This window comes from Asterias rubens, chromosome 7, assembly GCF_902459465.1.
Source record: "Asterias rubens chromosome 7, eAstRub1.3, whole genome shotgun sequence".
In the NCBI taxonomy this organism is placed as follows: domain Eukaryota; kingdom Metazoa; phylum Echinodermata; class Asteroidea; order Forcipulatida; family Asteriidae; genus Asterias; species Asterias rubens.
The window spans coordinates 15,206,312-15,229,516 of record NC_047068.1 but is presented as its reverse complement, the minus strand read 5'-3'; the positions used below and the strand labels follow the sequence as shown (position 1 = coordinate 15,229,516).

At 37.1% G+C, this 23,205-nt stretch overlaps 1 protein-coding gene across 1 annotated transcript; it reads left to right on the top strand.

Annotated features, from left to right (window-relative positions):
• Nucleotides 1–4,716: 4,716 nt before the first annotated feature.
• Nucleotides 4,717–22,757, top strand: LOC117292544 (4-aminobutyrate aminotransferase, mitochondrial-like). The gene is made up of 16 exons (XM_033774634.1): nt 4,717–5,054; nt 5,523–5,642; nt 6,227–6,327; nt 7,113–7,145; nt 10,105–10,222; nt 12,082–12,131; nt 13,139–13,219; nt 13,771–13,863; nt 14,791–14,853; nt 15,351–15,414; nt 15,651–15,799; nt 16,580–16,717; nt 17,457–17,624; nt 18,479–18,625; nt 19,583–19,694; nt 20,285–22,757. Exons 2-16 carry the CDS (start codon nt 5,555–5,557, stop codon nt 20,401–20,403), a joined length of 1,524 nt encoding a protein of 507 aa, XP_033630525.1. The 5' UTR covers nt 4,717–5,054; nt 5,523–5,554; the 3' UTR covers nt 20,404–22,757.
• The last annotated feature ends 448 nt before the right edge of the window (nt 22,758–23,205 follow it).

The following is a 23,205-nucleotide window of genomic DNA, read 5'->3' as shown; positions in this document are numbered from 1 at the left end:
CTTAACTGAATGGGTTGTGTATGGCTGAGGATGCCATGGCCTCCATTGCCCCTGGTGTTGGCCTTGGTGCCCCTCAACATTTTCCCATTGACTTTAAGATTTTCCAATGGAAGTGCCCTTTGCAAAATGAAAATGGCATTACCCTTTCATTATTATGTTTAGAGATGAAATTCTGACACAACTGTGCACAAAATTAAACCGTGTGTTCTGTGTGTAGATGCCATCACAACACCCTCTATCATTCAAAACCACAGTGGATGATATTGAACGGTCATACAGTAGGAGGGTTGTTAGATACATTCACCACATGATACCATAAATTGCAGACTGGCATAGTGTCATTCCAAACTACAGTGGATGACATTGAATGATCAAACAGTAGGAGGGTTGACTGTGTACTATGCAGATGCATTCATCACTTGGTTTCATATTGCAGGCTGGCATAGTTCCTCGAACATTCAAAACCACAGTGAATGATATTCAATGGTCAGACAGTGGGAGGGTTGAGTCTGGAATGTGTAGTTACATTCACCACATGATGTCATAAATTGCAGGCTGGCATAGTGTCATTCCAAACTACAGTGGATGACATTGAATGATCAAACAGTAGGAGGGTTGACTGTGTACTATGCAGATGCATTCAGTACTTAATATCATACTGCGGGCTGGCGTAGTTCCTGGATCATTCAAAATCACAGTGAATTATATTCAATGGTCAGACAGTGGGAGGGTTGGGTCTGGACTGTGTAGAACCATTCACCACATGATGTCATAAATTGCAGGCTGGCATAGTGCATTTACATGTATCATTCACAGTGGCCAAGACCAGTGGCATTATAGGCCATGGTTTCCGTGGTCTTCATTCATGTAATTCCAGGTCTGTAAGATCTGTAAAAACAATGTGAATGAAGTTTGTGATTAAAAGCCATGTTATCTTTTATTGGATCTAAAGTCAGATCACATTATTGGTGCAGTCAGTACTTGCTTGTTTTCAATACAGTAGTATACACATAATGAATGTTTATGAGTGCAATGGTGCAAATAAGTTCATGAGTTGAAAGATGGAATGTTCTATTCAACGAGGCGGAGCCGAGTTGAATGGAACATTCCAGCTTTCAACGAATGAACATATTCGCACCATTGCACGAATGAAAAACATTCATTATTTGTTTTATATAACATCCAAGTAGATCTTTGTCATTTTGATTGAAAGATACAACTTTCAAAACAAACAAAGCGTAGGCCTCCAATTTTTAATTGTAGAAGACGAATGCTAGTAATTTTACTAATATGCCTTGCTGCGTTACCGAAGACAACGCGCACGCAGTGATGTTTTTACTCAGCTTTTTCGTTCCATCCGAAAAGTACCATTGCACGCTGGCACGGTGAGTGACTCAGCGTGCAATGGTACTTTTATTTGCTATCACGTGACGGACAATCCTCCAATCAAATGGCAAGGATCTGCTTGGGTGTTATATAATATAATATATTTTGTAGCAGTAATTCATGCAAGTTAAAAGTACCTAATGGAATCAGTATTGTGAACATTGCATTTTTGTTATTTATTCACCAGAGTTCTCCCAAAGATTTTTAAAAGTTGAGTAAAGGGGAGTGAAGTTGGTTAGAATTTTTTTTCTTGGAGTCTGAAAGTTTGGGGGGTTTTTTCCCTCAAAGAAAATTTATTGTTGTGTGTGTTTTTTTATTAGATGTTTATGCCTTTTTCTTGTTTTTCCGTTGTGCAATCTGGTGACGATTCATATTGACATTCTCTTTAATCAGAAGTGAAAAAAAATAATTGTTATATTATTTACATATGTTAACAGCTTAAAGGTAGGGTCATAGATTGGTAAATGCACCAATAAATTATGACAATTAAAAGTTATTTGGTGAGAAGCATTACATCTGTTGATAGTATAAGCTATTTTGAGAAAGACTTCTCTCAAAAATAATATGGTTTGGATCATTTTTCACACCAAAACAAAAAAAATTGGTCCTGAGAAAATTCATGCATTAATCGTTTCTCAGAGAGCAATTGCTGCGGCCAGAAATGTTTTGGGTAACTGCTGTTAACTTCTCTAATCGTGGATGGATTCAACATTTCAACATCTTGTGAAAAGCTATTTTTCTCAGCAATTAGACAGTGATTCTGCTGAAACTTTCACAAGTGACTTTTAGTGTATCTTTCTCTATAACTTTGCCCATAAATCAGCATTTGACAAAAATCAATCTATGACTCTACCTTAAAAGGAGGGGAGGACCCTATAAATTGGGGTGTCGTGGCTAAACGAATAAGAGCAAGGAACCCAAGCTCTGGTGTTTCTGTTTAGCAGAGTGTGGGCTTGATCCCGGTCGTGACACTTGTGTCCCTGAGCAAGACACTTAACTATAATTGCTTCTCTCCACCTATGGGCAAATGGGTACCTGTGAGGGTAGAGATGGTTCTTTTGGTTGGTTTAGCTCAGTGCGCTACAAATTTGGCGGCACAGGCTGTATACTCCCCAAGGAACTGAGATGGTTTAAGGAATGGAATGGTTCAGTAATCAGGGTTGGGAGTGCTTTGAGACATATTGTATAAAGCGCTATATAAAAACCCAATATTACTTTTCTTCTTCTTCTTATTATTATTATAAACTCTTTATTGAAGTTACTGTAACTTCTCGATCACCTGTTTTAATTAATAAAAAATCCACCTGTTCTTTTGCATCTAATGTATCTGAATTTTTTGTAGAAAGAAAAAGTTTTAAAAGTTATACTCCATAAAAGTGGACATTTTTTATTTGTACTATTTCGTTTAAAACCAGGCTTGATATTATTCCTACTTTATAATCTGATTTCCGATTTATTTTGCCCCTTACAAAAAAATTTGCAAAATTGTTGTTTAATAGTTAAACAAAGCTCAGCTCTTGTACTCATTAACATTCTACTTTTCTCAAAGGGCCAAATATCATGCCTACAAAACTTATAGCAACTTGAAGAAAGAAAATTTATTATTTATTATAATATTGTTAACAATTTATCGTTAACATTTGTATCATGAATGTATGTAACCAGGCAGGTGCCTTATTCAGTGCTGGTATTGTTTGGTGTAATGTGCACTTGTTAAAAAATCTTAATTTAACGCATTTCAATCACTTAGAGGCACTGGACACTATTGGTAATTACTCAAAAATAATTATTAGCATAACAAATTATTTGGAAACGAGTAATGGATAGATGTTGATAGTATAAAACATTGTGAGAAACAGTTCCCTCTGAGGTTGCGTAGCTTTTGAGAAAGAGGTAATTTATCACTCAAATAATGAAAGACTGCAGACCGGAAGCCTTTTTAATAGGCATCTGAAAGCACACCAATTTGTGCAATAGTGTTTTTTCTCTTGCAACTTCGATGACAAATTGTGTCAAAATTTTCACATGTTATTTTTGTATGCATTATTTTGAGATACTGTCATTGACAATTACTGAGGGTGTCCATGTGCCTTTATAAAGAAATATCCGATTAGATTGTGCAAACTTGATCACATTTTTAGGGATTAAGTGCCATTCTTGTCTTGCGTGTTTAATAATTGCGACACAAACAGTTTAAAATTCTTCTTTCAAAAAATAATAATAATATCAATCTTGCTCCATCTGTTTTCTTTAGTGGTGAGACAATAACTTATTTCACAATAAGAAGCAAATGATTTAAAAACAGTTGCTGAAGATAAACATAACTAAAGTGACCATTAAAGCAAGATGCTCTATCTGAAATTCTTGAAATAAATAATGTTTCAAAAATTCATCCCTACTGAAAATAATGATAACCACCTTTTTTGTTTTGCGAAGACTGCTTTCACATAACCCAGGGGAGGTTTTTGTATTTGAATAATAATTATTTGTAATGTTCTTTTAGACACAAATAATTCATTATAATGTACTTTCTCATGAAGAGGAACAATATTCATGAAATTATTTGCACTCTTGTCTTTCCTGTTTTTGTTCAGCCAGACTTCTTCGTGTTCTTGATTTGTAAGAAAAACAAATTAACAAGTATACATTTATTGCATTAATTGCATCACATCTTTTCCACCTTTCCAACAGGAAGTTTTCTGTCAGGTTGTTAATAGATGGCACAGTACACATTGTAAAAAGTGTAAAACATAAAAAGGACAAATTAAAATTATGTATTTCATATTGTGACAGAATTGTGTGTTTTTGTGTTGGTTTCCTGACTTGGTAATTTATCCCTGCTTTGTGAATCAATTAGTGTAGGCCTAATAAGTAAGAATGCTTTTTAATTATCATTCTCAAAATCCTAAACTCAAAACGTTTTAAAATGGAACACAAAATGCAGGGACGGGAATTCAAAACAGTTGATTATTTGGTTGAGAGTTAGCAGGGCATGGACGAGGAGGGCGCGCGCGATGTATGTCATATTACGGACTGTACCACTTTGACACGGGGATTGAAGAGTACAATAATCATAAGAGGGGTGCGTGTTATTGTGATCCTTGACGTTTTAGTGGTTTAGTAATTAAAACGTAGGATAAGGTTTACATAATCAGCTAAAAGATCAAACAGTTGCAATGATTGCATTTTTAACAGTATTTTCCTGTATGGACAAGACCCAGAAAAAAAATTACCCACCCCCACACTCCCAAATGGTGCAGAACAGCTCCACCCACCAAAATAAAATTATTGCACGTGCAGTTGATAAAATTTTAAAATAGCAACAACAACAACAGGGTGCGTGCGAAAGAGTGGGATAATCAGTAGTGTTGAGCCGGCAGGAGGCCTTGCCGTAGTATTGCTTCGAGATTGTGCAAACCAAGGTCAGGTTGTGTAAACACCAGAAAAGTACATGGGTCAAAAGATCGCCTTTTGAGTGAAAATCCCCTCTTTCAACGAGTTGACTACCGTGGGACCATGATGGTGGGACGAGCTGAAGCGAAAAAAATATGAACAAACTCGATAGCCGTACCGTCTAACAGTCCGTGGCGACTACACTCTGTGAATACAGCTGCATGCAGTAGACAGTGTGTGAAGTGCTGGTGAACAGTCACTGACGTCAATTTGTTGTGAGTTTTGTTGTCAGTAAATGTTGTCAATTACAATGTCACTTAATGACTTGTTCTATAACGAGAGGCATTGATACTCTAATTCATTGAATCATGGAGAAGGAAAATCATACACGTAGTTTCGAATGCGATCCATCGGAACCTCCATTCTCCAGATACACCGGTGCAGTAGCGCACAGTGGGTGGAGTGTTTACGATTATTGCAACTACAATTTTGTCCAGTTATTATAACTCCTAGCATGGAACTAGTATGAGTTTCGTTCTGCTATCGATCGTCTCCAAGAGACGGGTTCGATCCAATATCATCTCTTTATCGGAACAAACCTCACATAGTTCTTTAGTTGCAAATATAACCCTCCTCCAGACGCCAGAAGGATAAGGGTTACGTTATCGCAACTACATAGTTATAGGAGTATCCAGTTTTATAATCAACATTAATCATTCTGCAAATCATGTTGTACACCACAGCTAAATCTCGTGGAGGTCAGCTTTAAAAGAAGATGTCTGTCATGCAGAAGATTATTTCTTGTGGGACCAGACTTGATGCTGTGACAGGACCGTTAACTCGACTAGCAAGATGCTCTCGAGGTGAATTAAAATTCCCCTTTATTGATCTTTCATCTATTTTTTTTCTGTTTAAATTAACTTGTGGCTTTGTACGCAATTGTTTCATCCATTTCAGAATCAAATTGAAGAATTTTGTGTGCCACCTGTGAGAAAATGTTGAGTATGCAATCACTGTGAATGCAAAACCTCGGCCGTATAGGGTATGGCTGATAATCTGCCAGTAGAATCTTGGAATGCTTAGGCTTACACAATAACCCATAGGGAAAAGGGAGATTGTGAGCATGATTTCCACTTCCTTTAGACTGAGACTTTTGTACACTCTGTTGATCAGAAACACCAGAGCTCGAGTCCAGTGCACTTGACTCCCCAGGCCACATACAATAAAAAATGTCATGCATATTATAACAAAATAAGTTTCAAAAAAATTCTTTCAAAAAGATGACAACCTTCCAGAAAGGAATATTTCTATGAACCATTGATACAAATTTCATACGTAATTACAAATTGATGTCAAGAAACTCGGTGTTAAAGTTCTCATAAAAGCAAACAACAATTTTAAAAGATTAACACTCGTTCTGCATATTTTGATAATGTGTTTGTGCTAGGAATTCATTTGGGTTCGACAGATTCTGCAGCCAGGAAACTTATTCCCAATGAGTATGAGGAGCCACTTATCCGGACATCCATCCCGGGTCCAAAATCAAAGGTAAACAGGCCATACTATTCAAGTGCCAGGGGATTCTGGGGTCCTTTAAAAGAAAAAGAAAACAATTCTCTGGTTTTCAAGGTTCAAGGTTCATTTGATTTCCACAGTATCCAAAAATAAAAGATACTAACATTCAAGAGCGATTTGTTTAAAGGATACATACATATCAAGATGAAAATAAATATGACACTGCAGAGAGATCCATTGTGGAAGCAGAGCTTGTAGGCAATGGCCCATAGAGACGAGCATTTGCATTGAGACAAAGAATAACAATTAAAATTTGGTGAACCAAAAGGTGTGTGGTTCAGTATTTTGGTATGATGTTGTCCTTTCTCTATGGTATGATGCAAGTGCCGTCACCCATTGATTGTAGTTTTAGGTGGAAAGCTTATATCCTAAATAATGGGATATGGGCAAATGTTGCGATTTGATCTGAAGCATGCCTTTGCTATCTCGAGGCCGGAAATGAACGCAAACCACACTTTGAGGAGTATTACCAGGGTAATGCTCCTTCACTCCTTACTTTCAAATTTAGGGGGATGAAAAGTGATATATTTTCCATAACTGCAGCGAACTGATTCTCAAAATGCGTTAAATTATCCAAAGCTATCTAACCACAAAGTTTATATTGACATTCATTTTCAGAGACATTGCCAATTGTACACATAGGCCTACCATTTTCTTATTTTAGCAATTAAACATACCCCATTTATAAAGGTGAGAGTTCTTCTAATGAAAACATATTTCAAACCTCTGTTATTTGTTTGTTTTCTTTTTTGTGACAGGAACTGCTCAAGAACTTGGACAATATTACAAAGGTAAGTAATGTTTGTTTTTCTACTGATTGAGCAAAGTCTACTTGGCTGCCCTCATCCGTTCTCTCCTCGCCCATAAACTGACTTTTTACGTAGCTTTCTTTATACTCAGCGCATTGTATTTCTGTAAAAACGCGCTTTATAATTCTCTTGTTATTTATTATGATTATTTATTATGATTATTAACAGTGGAGAAATTGGGGGTGCTGCAAGAAAAAAACAAATCGCAAGAGAAAGCAAAAACGACTTTAATCTGTATTAGATATTTGTACTTGTGTTTTCATCTGTGTGAAATTTCAGGGCAAATCAACCCGACACTGGCCAAAGAGTCCCCATAATAATGCCAAAGCCCATACATTAGAATGACCTTAGGCGAGTACAACTGTCCATTGAGATCAATAGAACCCATGCAGTAGGATCAGCGGTAGAACCCTAATTAGATTACTACAGAGCAATTAGTGGGTCTTCTGTATACATTCATTTTTCGAAGCTGTGGATAATTTTATTCTTCAGTCTCCTTCATGGCTTAAAGGTATAAGATCGGTTAGGATAAACATAGCTTGTAGTGATTTGAGTCTGCAAAAAATACTGATTATGTTGTTCATTCAAGAATGTGAAAATTGTTCGTCTAAAATAAAGTGTTAATTGGGAAAATTGTAACTGAAATTTTGTTCATGTTTTTTTTTCACTATTTTCCTGACTCGCATATCAGAATTATCCCCCAATTTTTTACAGGTTTGTTATTTCATGTACAGGGTTGACCACATACAAGCGTACTCTAACTGCAATTTTTTTGTCAGCTCTAGCAATCTTGTATAATACCTGTAATGCATTTGTCTCATTATGCATCAAACGTCTTGAAAGACATTGTACAACCTTGGAAGATAGCAGAGCATTGGTTTAGCGCTGCTAAACAAAATTCAGAATTATCAAGTAAAATACATACAATGCAAATATGCAAATGTGTATTTGGAAACCGACTCTCCAGCCTCGTATGTGTACTTACAAACTTGGAGCCCGGGGAACGACTGATCAAATAATCTGGAATAAATTAAAATGACAAAAACCAGGGGTGCAAGAATTCCAGCTGTAGTGTGGCAAATGCTTCTTCCAAAACATATAATTTGAAGAAAGAAAAAAATAATTTGAAGATGACAATGGTAAATTATGTGGGGGGGGTGAATTGTGTGTTTTTCTTTATTTTTATATCAATATAAACCACAAAGTTTAGCGCTGCTAAACAAATTCAGAATTATTCAAGTAGAATACATACAATGCAAATATGCAAATGTATATTTGGAAACAGACTAGCCTCGTGGTAACCCCAAAAATTATTTCTTTATTTTTCTTGCATAAAATAAGTCCATTGTATTATATGAGTAACACTGGGATAATCTACAAAGAGACACAAATACAGGACTAAAATATTGCTTGAATAGGCCTATTATGCTAAGCAAAAACTAGTGCTTAGGCTACCGGTCACAGATAAGTACCTGTCACGTGGTATTTTGGCTGATAACCTTAAATTTGTGTAAGCATAATAGTGTTGTGCTTTGCTACACATTTCTGATTGTGCCAACTCAATGACATTTGACCATAGTGTGACCTCATTTAATTTTTGACAAATACTTTGCATTTGATTTTTGGTAAAGCAGGGCCCAATTTGGTAGAGCTGCTTAAGCACAATAAGTAGCTAAGCACAACAAAGCAATTATCAGAATAAGGTTACCAGCCAAACTGCCACTTCACTTGTATAATTTGTGACTGGTGTCCTGCTCAATACTGCTAAGCAGACAATTGTTCTAGGCATTATTTTGTTGTTACAGGTCCTCTATGAAATTGGGACCTGTTGGTGAGGGAAGAAGGTATGGCCCAGGGTGATATTATTATTCCCCACAGCAAATCCCTATGCACCCATAAGACGATTAATCTTCCCCTATGCTTCATTTAACAATCAATGACTCATGCACTTTCATGTCTCCGGTCGCTTGGATTTATCGATCTCCTCAAGCTGTGTGACAAAATGAGAGTTGCAGGCTTTCACTATTGATGCTTTACTCTGGGTGTATCAATCATTGGGAAGCGAGACTTGCTTTCCACCAGTGTCCAATGGGGGACTTTTGGACGGTCGTTATTCACAGTTCTCGCCATCAGGTGTGCGGGCGCACAAAACCTGTTATATCTGCTGTTGTCAGCATCTCAAAAGTCTCCTTTCATAGAGCTGCTTTTAAAAGCAGGTTTGCTTGAAATATTTCTGCTAAGCAAAAATGGGCAGGATACCAGTCACATCAGATTGTAGATGGGAAATGGCATTTTGGCTGGTAGCTTTATTCTATTAAAGACACTGGACACTATTGGTAATTGTCAAAGACTAGTCTTCTCACTTGGTGTATCTTAACATATGCATAAAATAACAAACCTGAATCGGTCGTCGAAGTTGCGAGATATTAGTGAAAGAAAAAACACCCTTGTCGCACCATGGTCACACAAAGTTGTGTGCTTTCAGATGCTTGACTTCGAGACCTCAAATTCTAAATCTGAGGTATCGAAATCAAATTCGTGGAAAGTTACTTCTTTCTCAAAAACTACGTCACTTCAGAGGGAGCTGTTTCTCACAATGTTTTATACTATCAACCTCTCCCCATCGCTCGTAATCAAGAAAGGTTTTATGATAATAATTTTTTTGAGTAATTACCAATAGTGTCCACTGCCTTTAAGCATAATTTTTTGCTTAAGCTGCTCTATTAAATTGAGAGCTGCTTTAGAAATGTTCTGCCTAGCAAAAATAATCTGATGGTAAACTTATTTTTTTAAGCATATTTGATTGTGCTTAGCTACTATCAGCAGCTCTATGAAAATGGGCCCTGTTCAGGGGCGTTAATATCAGAACATTTTTTATGGCAAAACCCTGCTCATTTTAGGCAAGGAAGTTTGATTTATTTTTGTATCCATTTGCTATCAGAATACTGGGGGCGTTCAATACTTTGTGGATTTCAAAGAGAGTCTTGGTAACTACATCGTGGATGTGGATGGTAATCGCTTCTTAGACACCTTCATGCAGATTTCTTCAATCCCAGTCGGTAAGGCAATTATTTCAGAAATGAACTCTAAACCAGTCCTGGATTTCCACAGAGGCCACGGAGGCCATGGCCTCCTTTGCCCTGGTCTTGGCCTTGGTGCCCCTTCAAATGTTTCCCATTGACTTTAAGATATTTTCAACGGAAGTGCCCTTTTCAAATTAAAAATTACCTTGCCCTTTACAAGATGAAATTCCAGGTCTGCTAAACACTGTCTTCTAGTGCCTTCTTAATCCTGTTGGAGGAAGCTCCAACGGTATACTGATCAGCAGGGCTGAGTTATTCCTCCATGGTAGGACCAATAAAAATTGAATTGAATTGAATTGAATTATTCACGTGTACTGACATTATTCATGGTGGTTTGCAAGTCATCAATCTTGTCTGCTGCACTTGCAAGGTATTGGCTACTTCTGACTCCGAAGTCAATATATTTCTGTTAATTTCCATCGAAAAAACACTGATATCACCGAGGCATTTCTTATGAAAGAGTTCTCTTAAATCTCAGAGAATGTTGAGAATTTGCAATGACGATTTGAGGAGGCAAGAATTACTTCTTCTTTTTTAATAGAAAAATAAATAATAAGCTCAGTACATCTCAATGCTGACTTGCAATTTTATTTTCTCTGTCAGCAATGTAGATGAGACTAATTTCTCTCGTTGATGATTTGGAACTAGTGTGAAGTTTTAGTTTCAAATTAAGACTAGTGAGTTTATTAGTAATTATTATAGCTTATTCATTTACATTGCCCCCATTCCATAAAATGTACACAAGCGCATAACAAAATAATTGTAAAGTTATTAAAAAATATACATCAGGAAAAAGAGAGGAAATATGGCAATCCATAAAAATTTATTGATGGTAATTGTTAGTTTACCCTGGTGCATTTTGTCTGTAAAGCTCATATATCAGGGGTGATTGAAAGGTTTGGGGCAAGAAAAATAATTAACACTGAAATGTAGTACTTACTCTGGGTGAACAATGTATTGCTGAGGGCAGAGAATTTTGAGGGGTTCTTGTGAGTGGGCAACCTGCCTTCATTAAAGTGCACTCCAAATGTAAATTCAAAGCGCTCTCTGGAATAATTGTGTATTTTATGCTGGGAGCATTACTTCAAAGCTTTTTCACAAAGGTCAGTAAGATTGCCTGTCAGTCCGACCACCTATTTATGTTCTTAGTAGCTCCAACCTCGAGTGGCCAATCTCTTCAGTGGTTCTGATCAGTGCTGGCTCTCATTACAGAGGTAGGGGAAGGCATGGGAGGTATACAGGTGGCAGCCTGCATAATTTGGTAATTTTCAGGTATATTTTATGGATATGAGATAGGGTTGTGCACGATGTTTGTTTTAACTGATATTTGTTTTGTGTATTAATAGCTGACCTTTAACAGGAGCAGGTGTCAACACTTTTCATGATTTAGTCTTTTTAGTCATAAAACCACAGTGTGGCACAGCCCTTGTGTTGCTGCATGATTTGGTGTTTTCTTTGTTATTTTTCGGAGGTATAACAATAATAATTAGTTACATTACGAGTGCGCCATCTCCAACTGAGGATGTTTGAAGGTGCAAATTACAATAACAGTTCCATAAAAAACCCATAAAAATAGAATATACAATCAAGCATTACAAATGTATCAGAACTTGCAGGGATGGATGGAGTATAAAATTCAAAAACGAACACCCTCACCACTAACAAGGGGAAACAAAACAATAATAAACATATATGTATGAATTGCAAGGCAATTTATTTTGTAATGTAGCGCCAAGTTCTACATGCAGCAATAAGTTATATCATTCACTCTGGTGGATTTAATATTGGTATGGGATAATTAGAAATGTTTTGTTTTTTGTTTTTTTACGATGCAGGTTACAACCACCCTGCAGTCCTTGATGCATTAAGAGACCCTGAATATCTGGTGAGTGAATTTCTCCACCCTGAGCTAGGGGTGAACCACACTTAGCAAACTCCCATAGTAACCAATGCTAAATATTCAAAAATACTCAACATTTAAAGTCCCTCAGTCTCTTGAAAACCAATTAGATACATTTTCAGACAACTAACATTCAGATTTCTTTTAAATTTTTGATAGGTCAGCCGTTTGGAATTTTTGCTAATAACTCTAGAAAAAATGCTAGAAATAAAACTGTTAAAGGGAAGGTACATTTTTGGCATTTACTCAAAACAAATACTAACTTAAAAACTGACTTGGTAACAAGCATTGGAGAGCTGTTAATAGATTTTCTCGCAACTTCGATGACCAATTTTTTCTCAAATTTTCCCAGGCTTGTTATTTTATGCTTATGTTGGGATACACCAAGTGAGAAGACTGGTCTTTTACAATTACCAAACCTGTACCTTCCCTTCACGCAGAACTTCTTGCGAAAGCAAAACATTGAGTGGGGCACCAGTCACAACAATGAACAATGTAAAGTTAATGCAATTTTGGCTAGTAACCTGTTTCTGTCATCAGACTTTGCTCTTATGCTTTTTGTTAAGTAGCCACATGTCCGGGCTAATAAACTCTGGGTTTAACTTGCCCCCAGGAAGTTTTAGTAGCCCTGATTGTAAACTGGATTTGTCATAAATGTATCTTTCTGATGCATTAACGGTAGCAATCCCAACCTGTACAATACTATAGGCAAATAGAGTTACACTCCAACATTCAAAAATAAATTAACACAGTTAAAAAATGTACTTTTCACATCTGAACGGAAGAAATATTCATGAGAATTTTTGACATTGTAGGTTGCACAGTTTTTAGCAGTCCACAGGGCAAGTTGAGAGGTGGTGTTTACTAGCTGTTTGTACTTGACAATGACACCAGGCTACAAAGTGTTAAGGGCGAGCCCTGGATATGGATTAAGAGTTGGCAAATCAGAGTGTGAAAGTTCAAGTATTTTTTATTGTTTGTTAATCTGACAGCACATTATGGTAAATAGGCCTGCCCTGGGAGTCTACCCTGGAAGTTCCTTCCCCACTTCCCTGGACCGTGCTCTCTTATCGGTAAGTAAATGGCCCCTGTCAGAATAAACCCTGCAAGTCACAAAGTCACACGTATAATAATATACTCAAAAATACTCAAAAACAAGTGGAATGAAGACTATACTATGTTTTTATGAAATCAAATTTTCTTTTTGGAACTGGTGTACACAATCTGAGAGACAGTACTGTCAGTTACGCTACTCAGGTTCAAATATTTGGGGGGAAAAAAGGCTTTAAAAATGCTTTAACTATTGAAAGCTGCTGTACTTCTACCAAGTAAATTTTTATAACCATTGATTTTAAGAGTGAACACCAAATTTATACCTTCCCTTTAAATTGTATTTATATAAAACATTTCTCGACACTAAACAAAGCCCAGAGAAATGTTCTATATAAATACAATCTTAATGCTTGATGACGAGAAGTAAATCAACCAAATTCCGAACCATCAAATTTGTACTGTTTTCATCCAGAATTTCAAGTGATGATCAGGGTTTTTTAAAAATGCGTTTTTGGGGTGGGGTAGGCTTGGTTCCAATCACTATTTGTCTTTTTGATCTTCTGATTTACAGGTCGCTCCTAAGGGTTTGAAACATGTGCAGCCTATGATGTGTGGTGCCTGCTCCAACGAGAATGCCATCAAGCAGGCATTATTATGGTATAGGGTGAGTAGTACAAGCAGATACTCAGACAAATAGACAAACAGACAAACAGACAGGCCATATGTTGAACCTGCTTAAAGGCGCCGGACACCTTTGGTAACTGTCAAAGACCAGTCTTCTCACTTGGTGTATCTTAACATATGCACAAAATAACAAGCCTGATCGTCGAAGTTGCGAGATAATAATGGAAGAAAAAAACACCCTTGTCACACGAAGTTGTGCTTTCAGATGCTTGATTTCGAGACCAATTCAAATACTTTACTAATAAATTACTTCTCGCTAAAAAACTACGTTAATTCAGAGGGAGCTGTTTCTCAGAATGTTTTATACTACCAACAGCTTGGTCGTTACCAAGTAAGTTTTAGTGCTAACAATTGTTTTGAGTAATTACCAATTGTGTCCAGTACCTTTAAACAACTAAATGAACAAACGGTTGTTATATGTGGAACAGGGTGAGGCCCGAGTACTAGAAGTAACACAGAGATAAACAGACAAACAGATTATTCTGTGTAGAATCTGCTTCAATGAGTTAACAAACAGATACACAGACAAATAGACAAACAGACAAATAGACAGACCATGATGTTTGCAATCTTCCTCAACAACAACACGATCAAGCAGGCGTTATTATGGTAAAGGGCGAGTAGTAGAGGCAGAGAGACAGCCAAATAGACAAATAAAAGACAAAACAGACAGACCACATGGAACCCTGCCCCAATGAGAACACTATCAAGCCGACACTGATGTAATTCAGGGTGAGACACAGAAATGGACAGACAGACAAAAAGACAAAACAAACCATGATGTTGCATGACACCACCCAGCCAACTCTAACCCCACCACCCCAGCCCTTCCATATTTCATTGTCTTAGATACAAACCAGTTTCAATGAAGATGTCACTTTCTTAATTGTTGTTGGTTCATTTGCAGAGGGAAAAAAGAGGCGGTGATCCACCGACCCAAGAGGAGTTGGAGACTTGTTTGCATGGTCAGGTAAGCAACTTAATATCAATCTAGATTATCCGATATGCCAATTAGCATCTCTGTGGAGTGGAGTTTACACTCTGTAGGTTGCTGGGACTATTGGAGATTTATAGATGTGCACATTCATTTTTAATAAATGAAATGTCCTCACTATTTTTTTTTCAGGTTTTTCGTTTCCTATTTCTGTTTAGAGATTAATATAAACATTTGTTTTCATAACACAAATTTTACTCCTAATCAAAGGTAAATTTTCACAAAAAGTTATACAAAGTTATTACCTCTTAAAAAGAGCGAGATATCTAAAAAGGGATTTTAAAAAACCTCCCAGTGTCAGCAGACCATTCAATATCACCCAAAGTGGTTTTGAATTATCAGTCAAACCTTCTACTAAGCTGTCAGTGTAGTTTTGAAGCAACTGTTCCAAGGACTGCTCCCTCAAGCAGAACAAATCTGCTTATAGATTCATGAACTTGACCCAAATTGTCTATTATTTCTATCTTCTCCAGGAGCCAGGCTGTCCCCCATACACAGTTCTTTCGTTTGACGGTTCTTTTCATGGGCGGACAATCGGTGAGTCGTAAACCTTGTTTTCCTTACCTTTCCCCTACATCTTAGAGGCTTTCCCCTCCGTCCTACAATCTAGACTATTTTAAGAGGAACAGTACTTCATATACCTTCAACTACCCTGATTTATTTTAATCTTAAGATGTTTTCTGCTTGTAGTCCCACTAACAAGAGTGCCTTTGAGCCTTGTTTTGGTCGAAAACAATATTGTTAAAAATAATTTGCTGATTGTTATTTCAAAGGTTGCCTCTCTATGACACATTCCAAGCCAGTTTTTCGTCTTGACATCCCCTCCATGGATTGGCCCTGCGCCCCCTTCCCAAGGCTACAGTATCCACTTGAGGATTTTGAAGCTGAGAATAGAGCAGAGGAAGACAGATGTCTGAAGGAGGTAAAACTCAAATTGTTTAAACAATTAAAACCCTGTAACTAAGAGAGGACTTGCATCAAGCTATTAAACAGGGTTGTCTAGGGTTTTACTAGCTACCCTAGTCAATTGTCTTACTTACTTTGATTCTTAAACTGTGTATTGTCCCAGGATGGCTGAGAGGGGACTCAAACCATCAATTTCTTAAAAAGCATGTCTTGGGTTTGAATTCTACCCTAGTCAAGTATAGCATTTACTTTGCCTTTGCTCAGCACAAAACTGGATTAGCGACGTTGTCTGTTGAGTTTTTGATATAGTGATCTAGGCCAAATTTCATAGCACTGCTTATTATTGCAGAAATCTGCACTTAAAGCACCTGTTAAAGTGTGCAAGTCTATGGTCCGTAAGCGCAGAATAGTATGGTAAGCAGGGCCATGAAACCGCGCTCTTTTGGCTCAGAAAACCCTCAAGTGTAACAACTTGAAAGTTCAGCTGGTGCGTTTCTTGACAACAATCTATGCACATGAATATTTAGTTTTGTAACATCACACCCTTGGCCCAATTTCATAGGGCTGCTGTAAGCAAAAAAGTAGCTGAGCACAACAAAACTATGCTTAATACCAAAATAAGGTTACCAGCTAAACTATAATGTCTCATGTACAATTTGTAAGTAGTTTACTGCTTATTTCTGCTTATTGGACAATTGTTAAGCATTATTTTCCACTTTAAGCAACTCTATGAAACTGGGCCCAGGTGTTCAGAGACCTTTGTCCTCTCTTATTGTTCCTTTTATGATACATGAAGGTTGCAAGGCAGATTGAGGAGAGTCGAGCCAAGACGAGGGATGTAGCAGCACTCATTATCGAGCCCATCCAAGGGGAAGGTGGAGATAATCACGCCAGCTCTTACTTCTTCAATCAACTCCAGAAAATATGCAAAGAGGTAGAAGATTTGCAAAGATATATCAAGTCTTAGATTTATATTTTACAAATGTCTCTCTTCCTCTCCGAACAACAAAAGTGTATTTCAGATTACTGCATTTCATTTTCACCTCTTTATTTCTAGTTGTAAATTCCGTGCCCATTGGGCTTTTAGATTTTGACACCAGTTGCCAGCTTGCTGCTATAGCTTTTTGCCCTGCCTGGTTTCTTTTTTCAACGTTTTTAAATATGTACATGTACAGGAATTTTTTCTATCCTGTATTCAAGTGTATTTTTTTAATCCAATAACTTTTATGTTAAGGTTGCTAATATAACTTCTATTCCGATGGACCAAATTTTTCAGAAGTCCAGTTGTATGAAGAAAGAAAAATTTCCTTGAGTGGGACTTGAACCAGCTACCTCTGGACTACCTTGCCAGTGCTGTAACTAAGCTATATAGACCTAATGTTGGTGGTCTCTCTATTTTGTCAATATCTTATGTTCGGGGTGCAAGTCAGAAACCATTCATCAACGAAGATATCCAGTGATAACACCAACATTGTACGACACAACCTGGGAAGCAGCAAAAGAGGGATAACCTTAGGGGATATTTTTTTTCTTTTCTTTTTTCTTCTTTTTTTACCCCCACAAATACAAAGGGAAATTTACCTGGTCAGTTTCCCTTGTCTTTTTTTTTCATTATTGAGACAATGTATTTCCTTCAGAAAACTAAAATGTTGTACACCATACGTCTTTTCCAGCATGGTGTTGCATTCATCGTTGATGAGGTGCAAACGGGTTGCTGCACTACAGGTCACTTCTGGGCTCATGAGGCATGGAATCTTCCAGAACCTCCAGACTTTGTTGTCTTTAGTAAGAAGATGCTCACTGGAGGGTACTACTTCAAAGAGGAGTTTGCCGTAGATGGGGTGAGTTTAAAAAAGTGAAGATGCACCAAAAAAAAAAACCCAGATCAGATTAATGAATAGATAAAAGAAATACTTAATGGCCTGAGGTTTTGACCCTAGTTCTTCTGGAAGGCTGAACAAAATAAGAAATACTAATTTTAAAAAGATACTACAAATTATAGACGGTTCTGTGCACACATTTGTGCCACCATACATAACCTGTTCCATTGGAATGGTTTTCAAATGATTAGTAAACTCACTGGAAAATTTTGTGTTTGCCTTTAGCCTGCGTTAGTCATATAACTTCCTGCGAATGCAAAGCAAATTTTTGTGACGCAATAATATGCGCTGTACAGGGTGTCTCCAAAAAAACTGTACACTTTAGAAACGGCTGCCGAATAAAAAATATAGAATTCTGTGGGAAAAAGTTTAGATGTATGGATAGCTTATGGACTAAACTTTCATATGACACCGAAATGTCCGAAAATATTTTATGATTGGGTGAGCACTGCTCACTTTTGTAAAGGGTATGAAAATTAGGTTGCACAGCAATTAGCCTTGTAGTCCTTTGGAGATTACAAAATTCACTCCAAGATGTCGGCTACTTATTCTTCAATGAGCAGTGCTCACCCGAGCATGGATTTTTTTCAGACTTTTTGGTGTAATATGAACATCGAACCCATAAGCCATCCATTCATACATATAAACCTTTTCCCCAAGAATCATATATTTTTTATTCAACAGCCATTTTAAAAGTGTATAGTATTTTTTTAGACACACGGTATGGGCAGCAGTGACGCAAACAAGTTCCCTTCAAATTCGAATTCACAGGAAGTATGAACAGGGCTTTACCTATTATGTGCGTTTCATTTCAGCCCAGTAAAGTATTCAACACTTGGATGGGAGATCCTCCCAAGTTATTGATGCTAGCTGCCGTGGTTGACGTCATCAAGAAGGAGGGTCTGTTGGACTTGGCAAGGGAATCCGGCCAACACCTTATGGACGGACTTCAGGATTTACAGGTGAATTATGACTTCATCTTTAGTTGTCAAACTTTTGATCTCACTTTGTTGTCTTTTGACTAAAGAGAGATTTGTGGTAGCACCATGTGAATATCTCTTTGAGTAGTGCTGGTTCTGAAAAGAGGTTAATGACTCAACGTTTCAATCAGTATGCTCTGGTTGTCAGTACGCTATTAATTTCCTCTGGAGAATGCCAGTCTTTTGACTGGTAAGCCAATAGAAATGAGCAGTCAATATTGTTACCATTTCACACGACTATTTCTTTAAGTTTTGTCACCAGGAAGTTGTGTGTGACTTGGAGGAATAAGCACTTCAGCTTTAACACTTTCAGCCCCAGTGGCAACTTTATACCACTGTGCACTAAACTTGAGTCCCATTTGCGACTTAAGTCGACCAAGATAATAAAAAATATAAAAAACTCAAGCCTGAGCACAAAGGCAGTTTGTTAAAAAGCTTTAGTTTCGCGCATATTCAATTACCCTCCACACCCAAACTAACTATGATTGGAAAGATGAAGACCATCAAATCTTTATAATGATAGTAAATGAAATGTGGTTGCTGTTGCAATAACTTTTCGAGTGGAAAGATCAGAAATGCCAAACACCTATGGAGCAGCATACTGTTGTGTTCAAAAAAGTGTTTCGTTTCTACATCTACATCTACATCTATTAAGCTACTTGTCAAAGCCTATTTAGCATCTAGACAAGGATACGGCTGCCGATGGTGGACGATTTGTGTGCTCATTGGGTGCCAAAATATATACAAAAATATAAATACGTGCAAGTAATCTGTTCTGTTTCACAGAACATTCTGAGGAAACATAAAAACTTGAACATTTATTACCCGATTTCAATTATTTTTGACAAAATGGTTGTACCATGATAAAGGTCTACCATTAATAATAAGGAACTGAAAACATTCAGCGTATTACAATATACTTTTTTTCTGCATCTGTAGGCAAAATACCCCCAGCATTTGTCCAGAGCACGTGGTATGGGAACCCATGCAGCTATAGATAGTATCGATGGAGACACTGCAGCCAAGATAGTACGCATGGCTAGGGACAAAGGTAAGGGTGTATGTACTATGACTCTTTGCTCTCAAATGTCTGTCTACTTGTGGCATGGTGTGGCCGAGCAGTCAATGCTCAAACTGCTCAAACTCACTGTGGTCTAATGGTTATAGACTGCAGGACTTGCAATCACAAGCTTGTGGGTTGGAATACTACAAAGCTAACTAATGATTTTATAATGACTACAAAAAAGTATTTTTGTCTATATAGTAATTGACAAAATTGGGAGATTGCCAACATTAGTGCAAGGTAGTTGGTTGAGTGCTATTCAATTTGTCTTTGTTCAGCCAAAATTGTTGAAAATTTACCCATTAAGTTTCCTTTGTGATTTGTTACTGATTTATAAACATATTTGCTGAACTTTCACATCAAGTTTTGGATTTGAAAAGTTAGTTTTTCAAAGAATGTGTTTGGAAAAACAGTTGACTGCAGGCCGCAATTACTGGACTTTGTTTTTTAATCTGTTCCTGTTTCCCTTCTCCTTTTGGTTTATCTACCCATCTATTTTCATCATTCTTTAAACAACATATTATGTATATTTGAATTATGTCTTGTTATATCTTTCCCATCTTGTTCTGTTCCTGCAGGCGTTATCATGGGAGCGTGCGGCAAACAATCCATCAGATTCCGGCCATCTCTAGTCTTTCAGCCTCACCATGTTGATATCGCCATAGATACCTTCAATGATGTCTTAAGCCAACTGTGATTGGGTATCTCACCAAGATAGCAGTTTTCTATACTTTTAATTATACCTGTCCTTTAGAGCCAATATACTTTGGTCTCCTATTTTGGTATGGAGAATTGTAGGCACTGGAGCCTATCGGCCCATAGGGTAGCTGGTAGCTCCTCGGGGGCTGTTGGTTACTTCAGGGGTTGGGCCCGGAGGCATGGGTTTTTGTCGCCGGTTTCAACCCAAACATGGGAAACACTGAGTGACATGTCCCCTTCACAGCTATCTTCCCACATGGAACTGGGTGCTGTGGCTCCCGCAGGTCGATCGGATGGCTCAGGTGCACGAGTCCCGGCTTCAACCGTGGAAAGAGGAACAAAGCCTAGGGCTGGCAAGGGAAATCTAAGAACCCAAGCTGATCCAGGCTTGAAGTGCAAGCACGGAAAATGGGCTTGGGTGAGCCCCACACCGTTGCGTAGTGTCCATGCCCGCTTCCTATAACTCAGCGGCCTCAAGGATTGGTTCCCCCGGAGCTATACGGGCTGCTAGCTCCCTCTAGTGGGGAGGGACGCAACACCACAACCCATGTTGACCATGACCATTGAATTTTGTTGTCTCTTGAAACTCAAACCCAGTGCCCAATTTTGTGCTGAGCAATTATCTATGCTTAACAGCTTTATGAAGTTAGGCCTTCCTAGATTGGAGGATCAGGATTCATTGGAAAAACCAAAGCAGGTTGTTGAATGTTTTTTTATAGAGACAAAGTGGATTGGAAATAAGGGGAACGTTTGCAAGAAGTGTAGTTCTTATTGAGGGTCGTTTTGCTTTTTAAAAAACGAATGATCCCACGGCCATTTTGCTTTACTCCCAGTATAATTAAAGTGAGGCTGGAAGTAAAAATTAAACAGGGCCTTTTCCCTTAGAGCTGCTTAATCACAAACATGCTAACCAGATTAAGGTTACCAGCTAAAGTAGAATTCCACATGTAACATATGTGACTGGTATCCTGTTCCATTGCTTAGCAGAAATGCCTAGCAATGTTTTAGTGGCTCTATATGAATTTGGGCCAAGTTGCTGCCTTTTTGATACATGAGCAGAAACAATAAATCATTCGAAATTTTGTTCAATCAAAAACGTATAGTACCTGCTTATATTTGTACAGCAGAAACAGCCTAGATATTCTGTGAATACAAATAATGTTTACAACTTCTGAAGCGGCACAATCTTACCCAGCTGCAACCCAAAATTGTTGATGATAATAATAATAATTATAAGTTCCCACTTCCAAATTATTCCTTGTTAATTAACAGAAATAACAATTAACCAACGAATTCCACCAGTTTGAGAGATGTTTTGCTCACATGTTTTTGCTATAATAATAAGATAAAGCTATATATTGCACACAATCAGAACTTAAAATAATATGAAACCCAAAATAATAAACCCACTTGTTTCTGTGTTTTGTCTTTCGATCATCGATTACTAAATGGATCACTTGCCATGTTGTACACTGTTCACCTAGTACATAATAAATTAATATTTTTAGCTGCAATTCAATCAAGATTTGATTTTTTCACTTTTTGTTCACCCATCTTCTGTGAAACTTATGTTGAAATGTAGTGTTTTTCTTTGGTAAAGAAACTTTTAGAGTTCTACACTAAAATAACAACTATCCAGTGTAGTATACGTAAAGTAGCACTGCTAAGTAAAGTATAGGATTTTTGTTTATCTATACAGTCAATCAGTAATAATGCAATTCAAAATAATGCACAGAATTGTTAGCAGTAAAAAAAAAAAAAATTATTTAAAAGTCAAATCAGTAATAGGTATATATATATATTTTTTAACAGCTGAAATAATGGATTTTAACTTCTTGCCAAGGCAGAAATACAAGTAAGGAGTGCTGGTTTATGAACATTTAAGTAAACTCATTTGTTCAATAAAGAAAAAATTAAGTTTGATAATTTGTTTAATAGTTTTTAATTCTTCCCCCACTCAACAAAATGAAAATAATAAGTAAATACTTACTATTCCAAACTTCTGTAATTTTACACTGAATTGTAGGTCTAGTGTATTGTACACCGATAATAACAACTTGCAAATGATTTCTTAGCATTTGTTCTTGAAATTGAGGCTTTGGATTACCCTAGTTAATCGGAAGAGAAGACAATATCATGTCTTTGATCCTCCCCAACTCAAAAAAAAGCAAAGAAAAAGAAATTAAATAGACAAATAAATAAATAAATTAATAAATATTTAAATAATAAATAAACAAACAAGTCAATCAATCTATGATATAAATAGCGGTTATATACAAGCGATTATACAATAGACAAAATCAAAATAAACATAAAACTCATTGGCTGAATAAAGAAGTAAAATATATATTATATCATGTCTTTGTTTTAACTTTTAATTGGGTCTTCTATCCTCACCCCAGCCTTAAAAAAGGGGGGAAGTACAAAATTCCAGTCGTTTTGGAATTCCAAAATCACCATACATCTAAATAAAGATACAATTATTTTGAAAGTTCCTATTGTGAGTAAGTAATCTTTCTTCAAAAGCCTTGAAAATAACCATTCATCTTTATTATTTCTTCTATAAACATTGTTTGAAGTCATAATAATCATGATTACTCAATTGCCATTTAGTTTCCAATGCTTGTTTGTTGTGCACAGTTTTCTGGCCGTAATGGACCCCGAATATGGCTACATTCCTGTACCATTGCTTTTGTGCATGGGTCGTATGAGAGTATGGGTCGTAATGGGGCCGAGATATGGCTATATTCCTGTACACCGGCCGCTCACACCGCGTATAGTAAGTATATAGTGCTTCGGT

What these genes read in the sequence shown, in the direction of transcription:
- LOC117292544 (XM_033774634.1), top strand. Translation starts at nt 5,555, where the DNA reads ATGTCTGTCATGCAGAAGATTATTTCTTGTGGGACCAGACTTGATGCT. An exon ending in TGGACCGTGCTCTCTTATCG is followed by an intron (nt 13,220 to 13,770) that starts GTAAGTAAATGG and finishes TCTGATTTACAG; the next exon opens with GTCGCTCCTAAGGGTTTGAA. An exon ending in TCCAGAAAATATGCAAAGAG is followed by an intron (nt 16,718 to 17,456) that starts GTAGAAGATTTG and finishes CGTCTTTTCCAG; the next exon opens with CATGGTGTTGCATTCATCGT.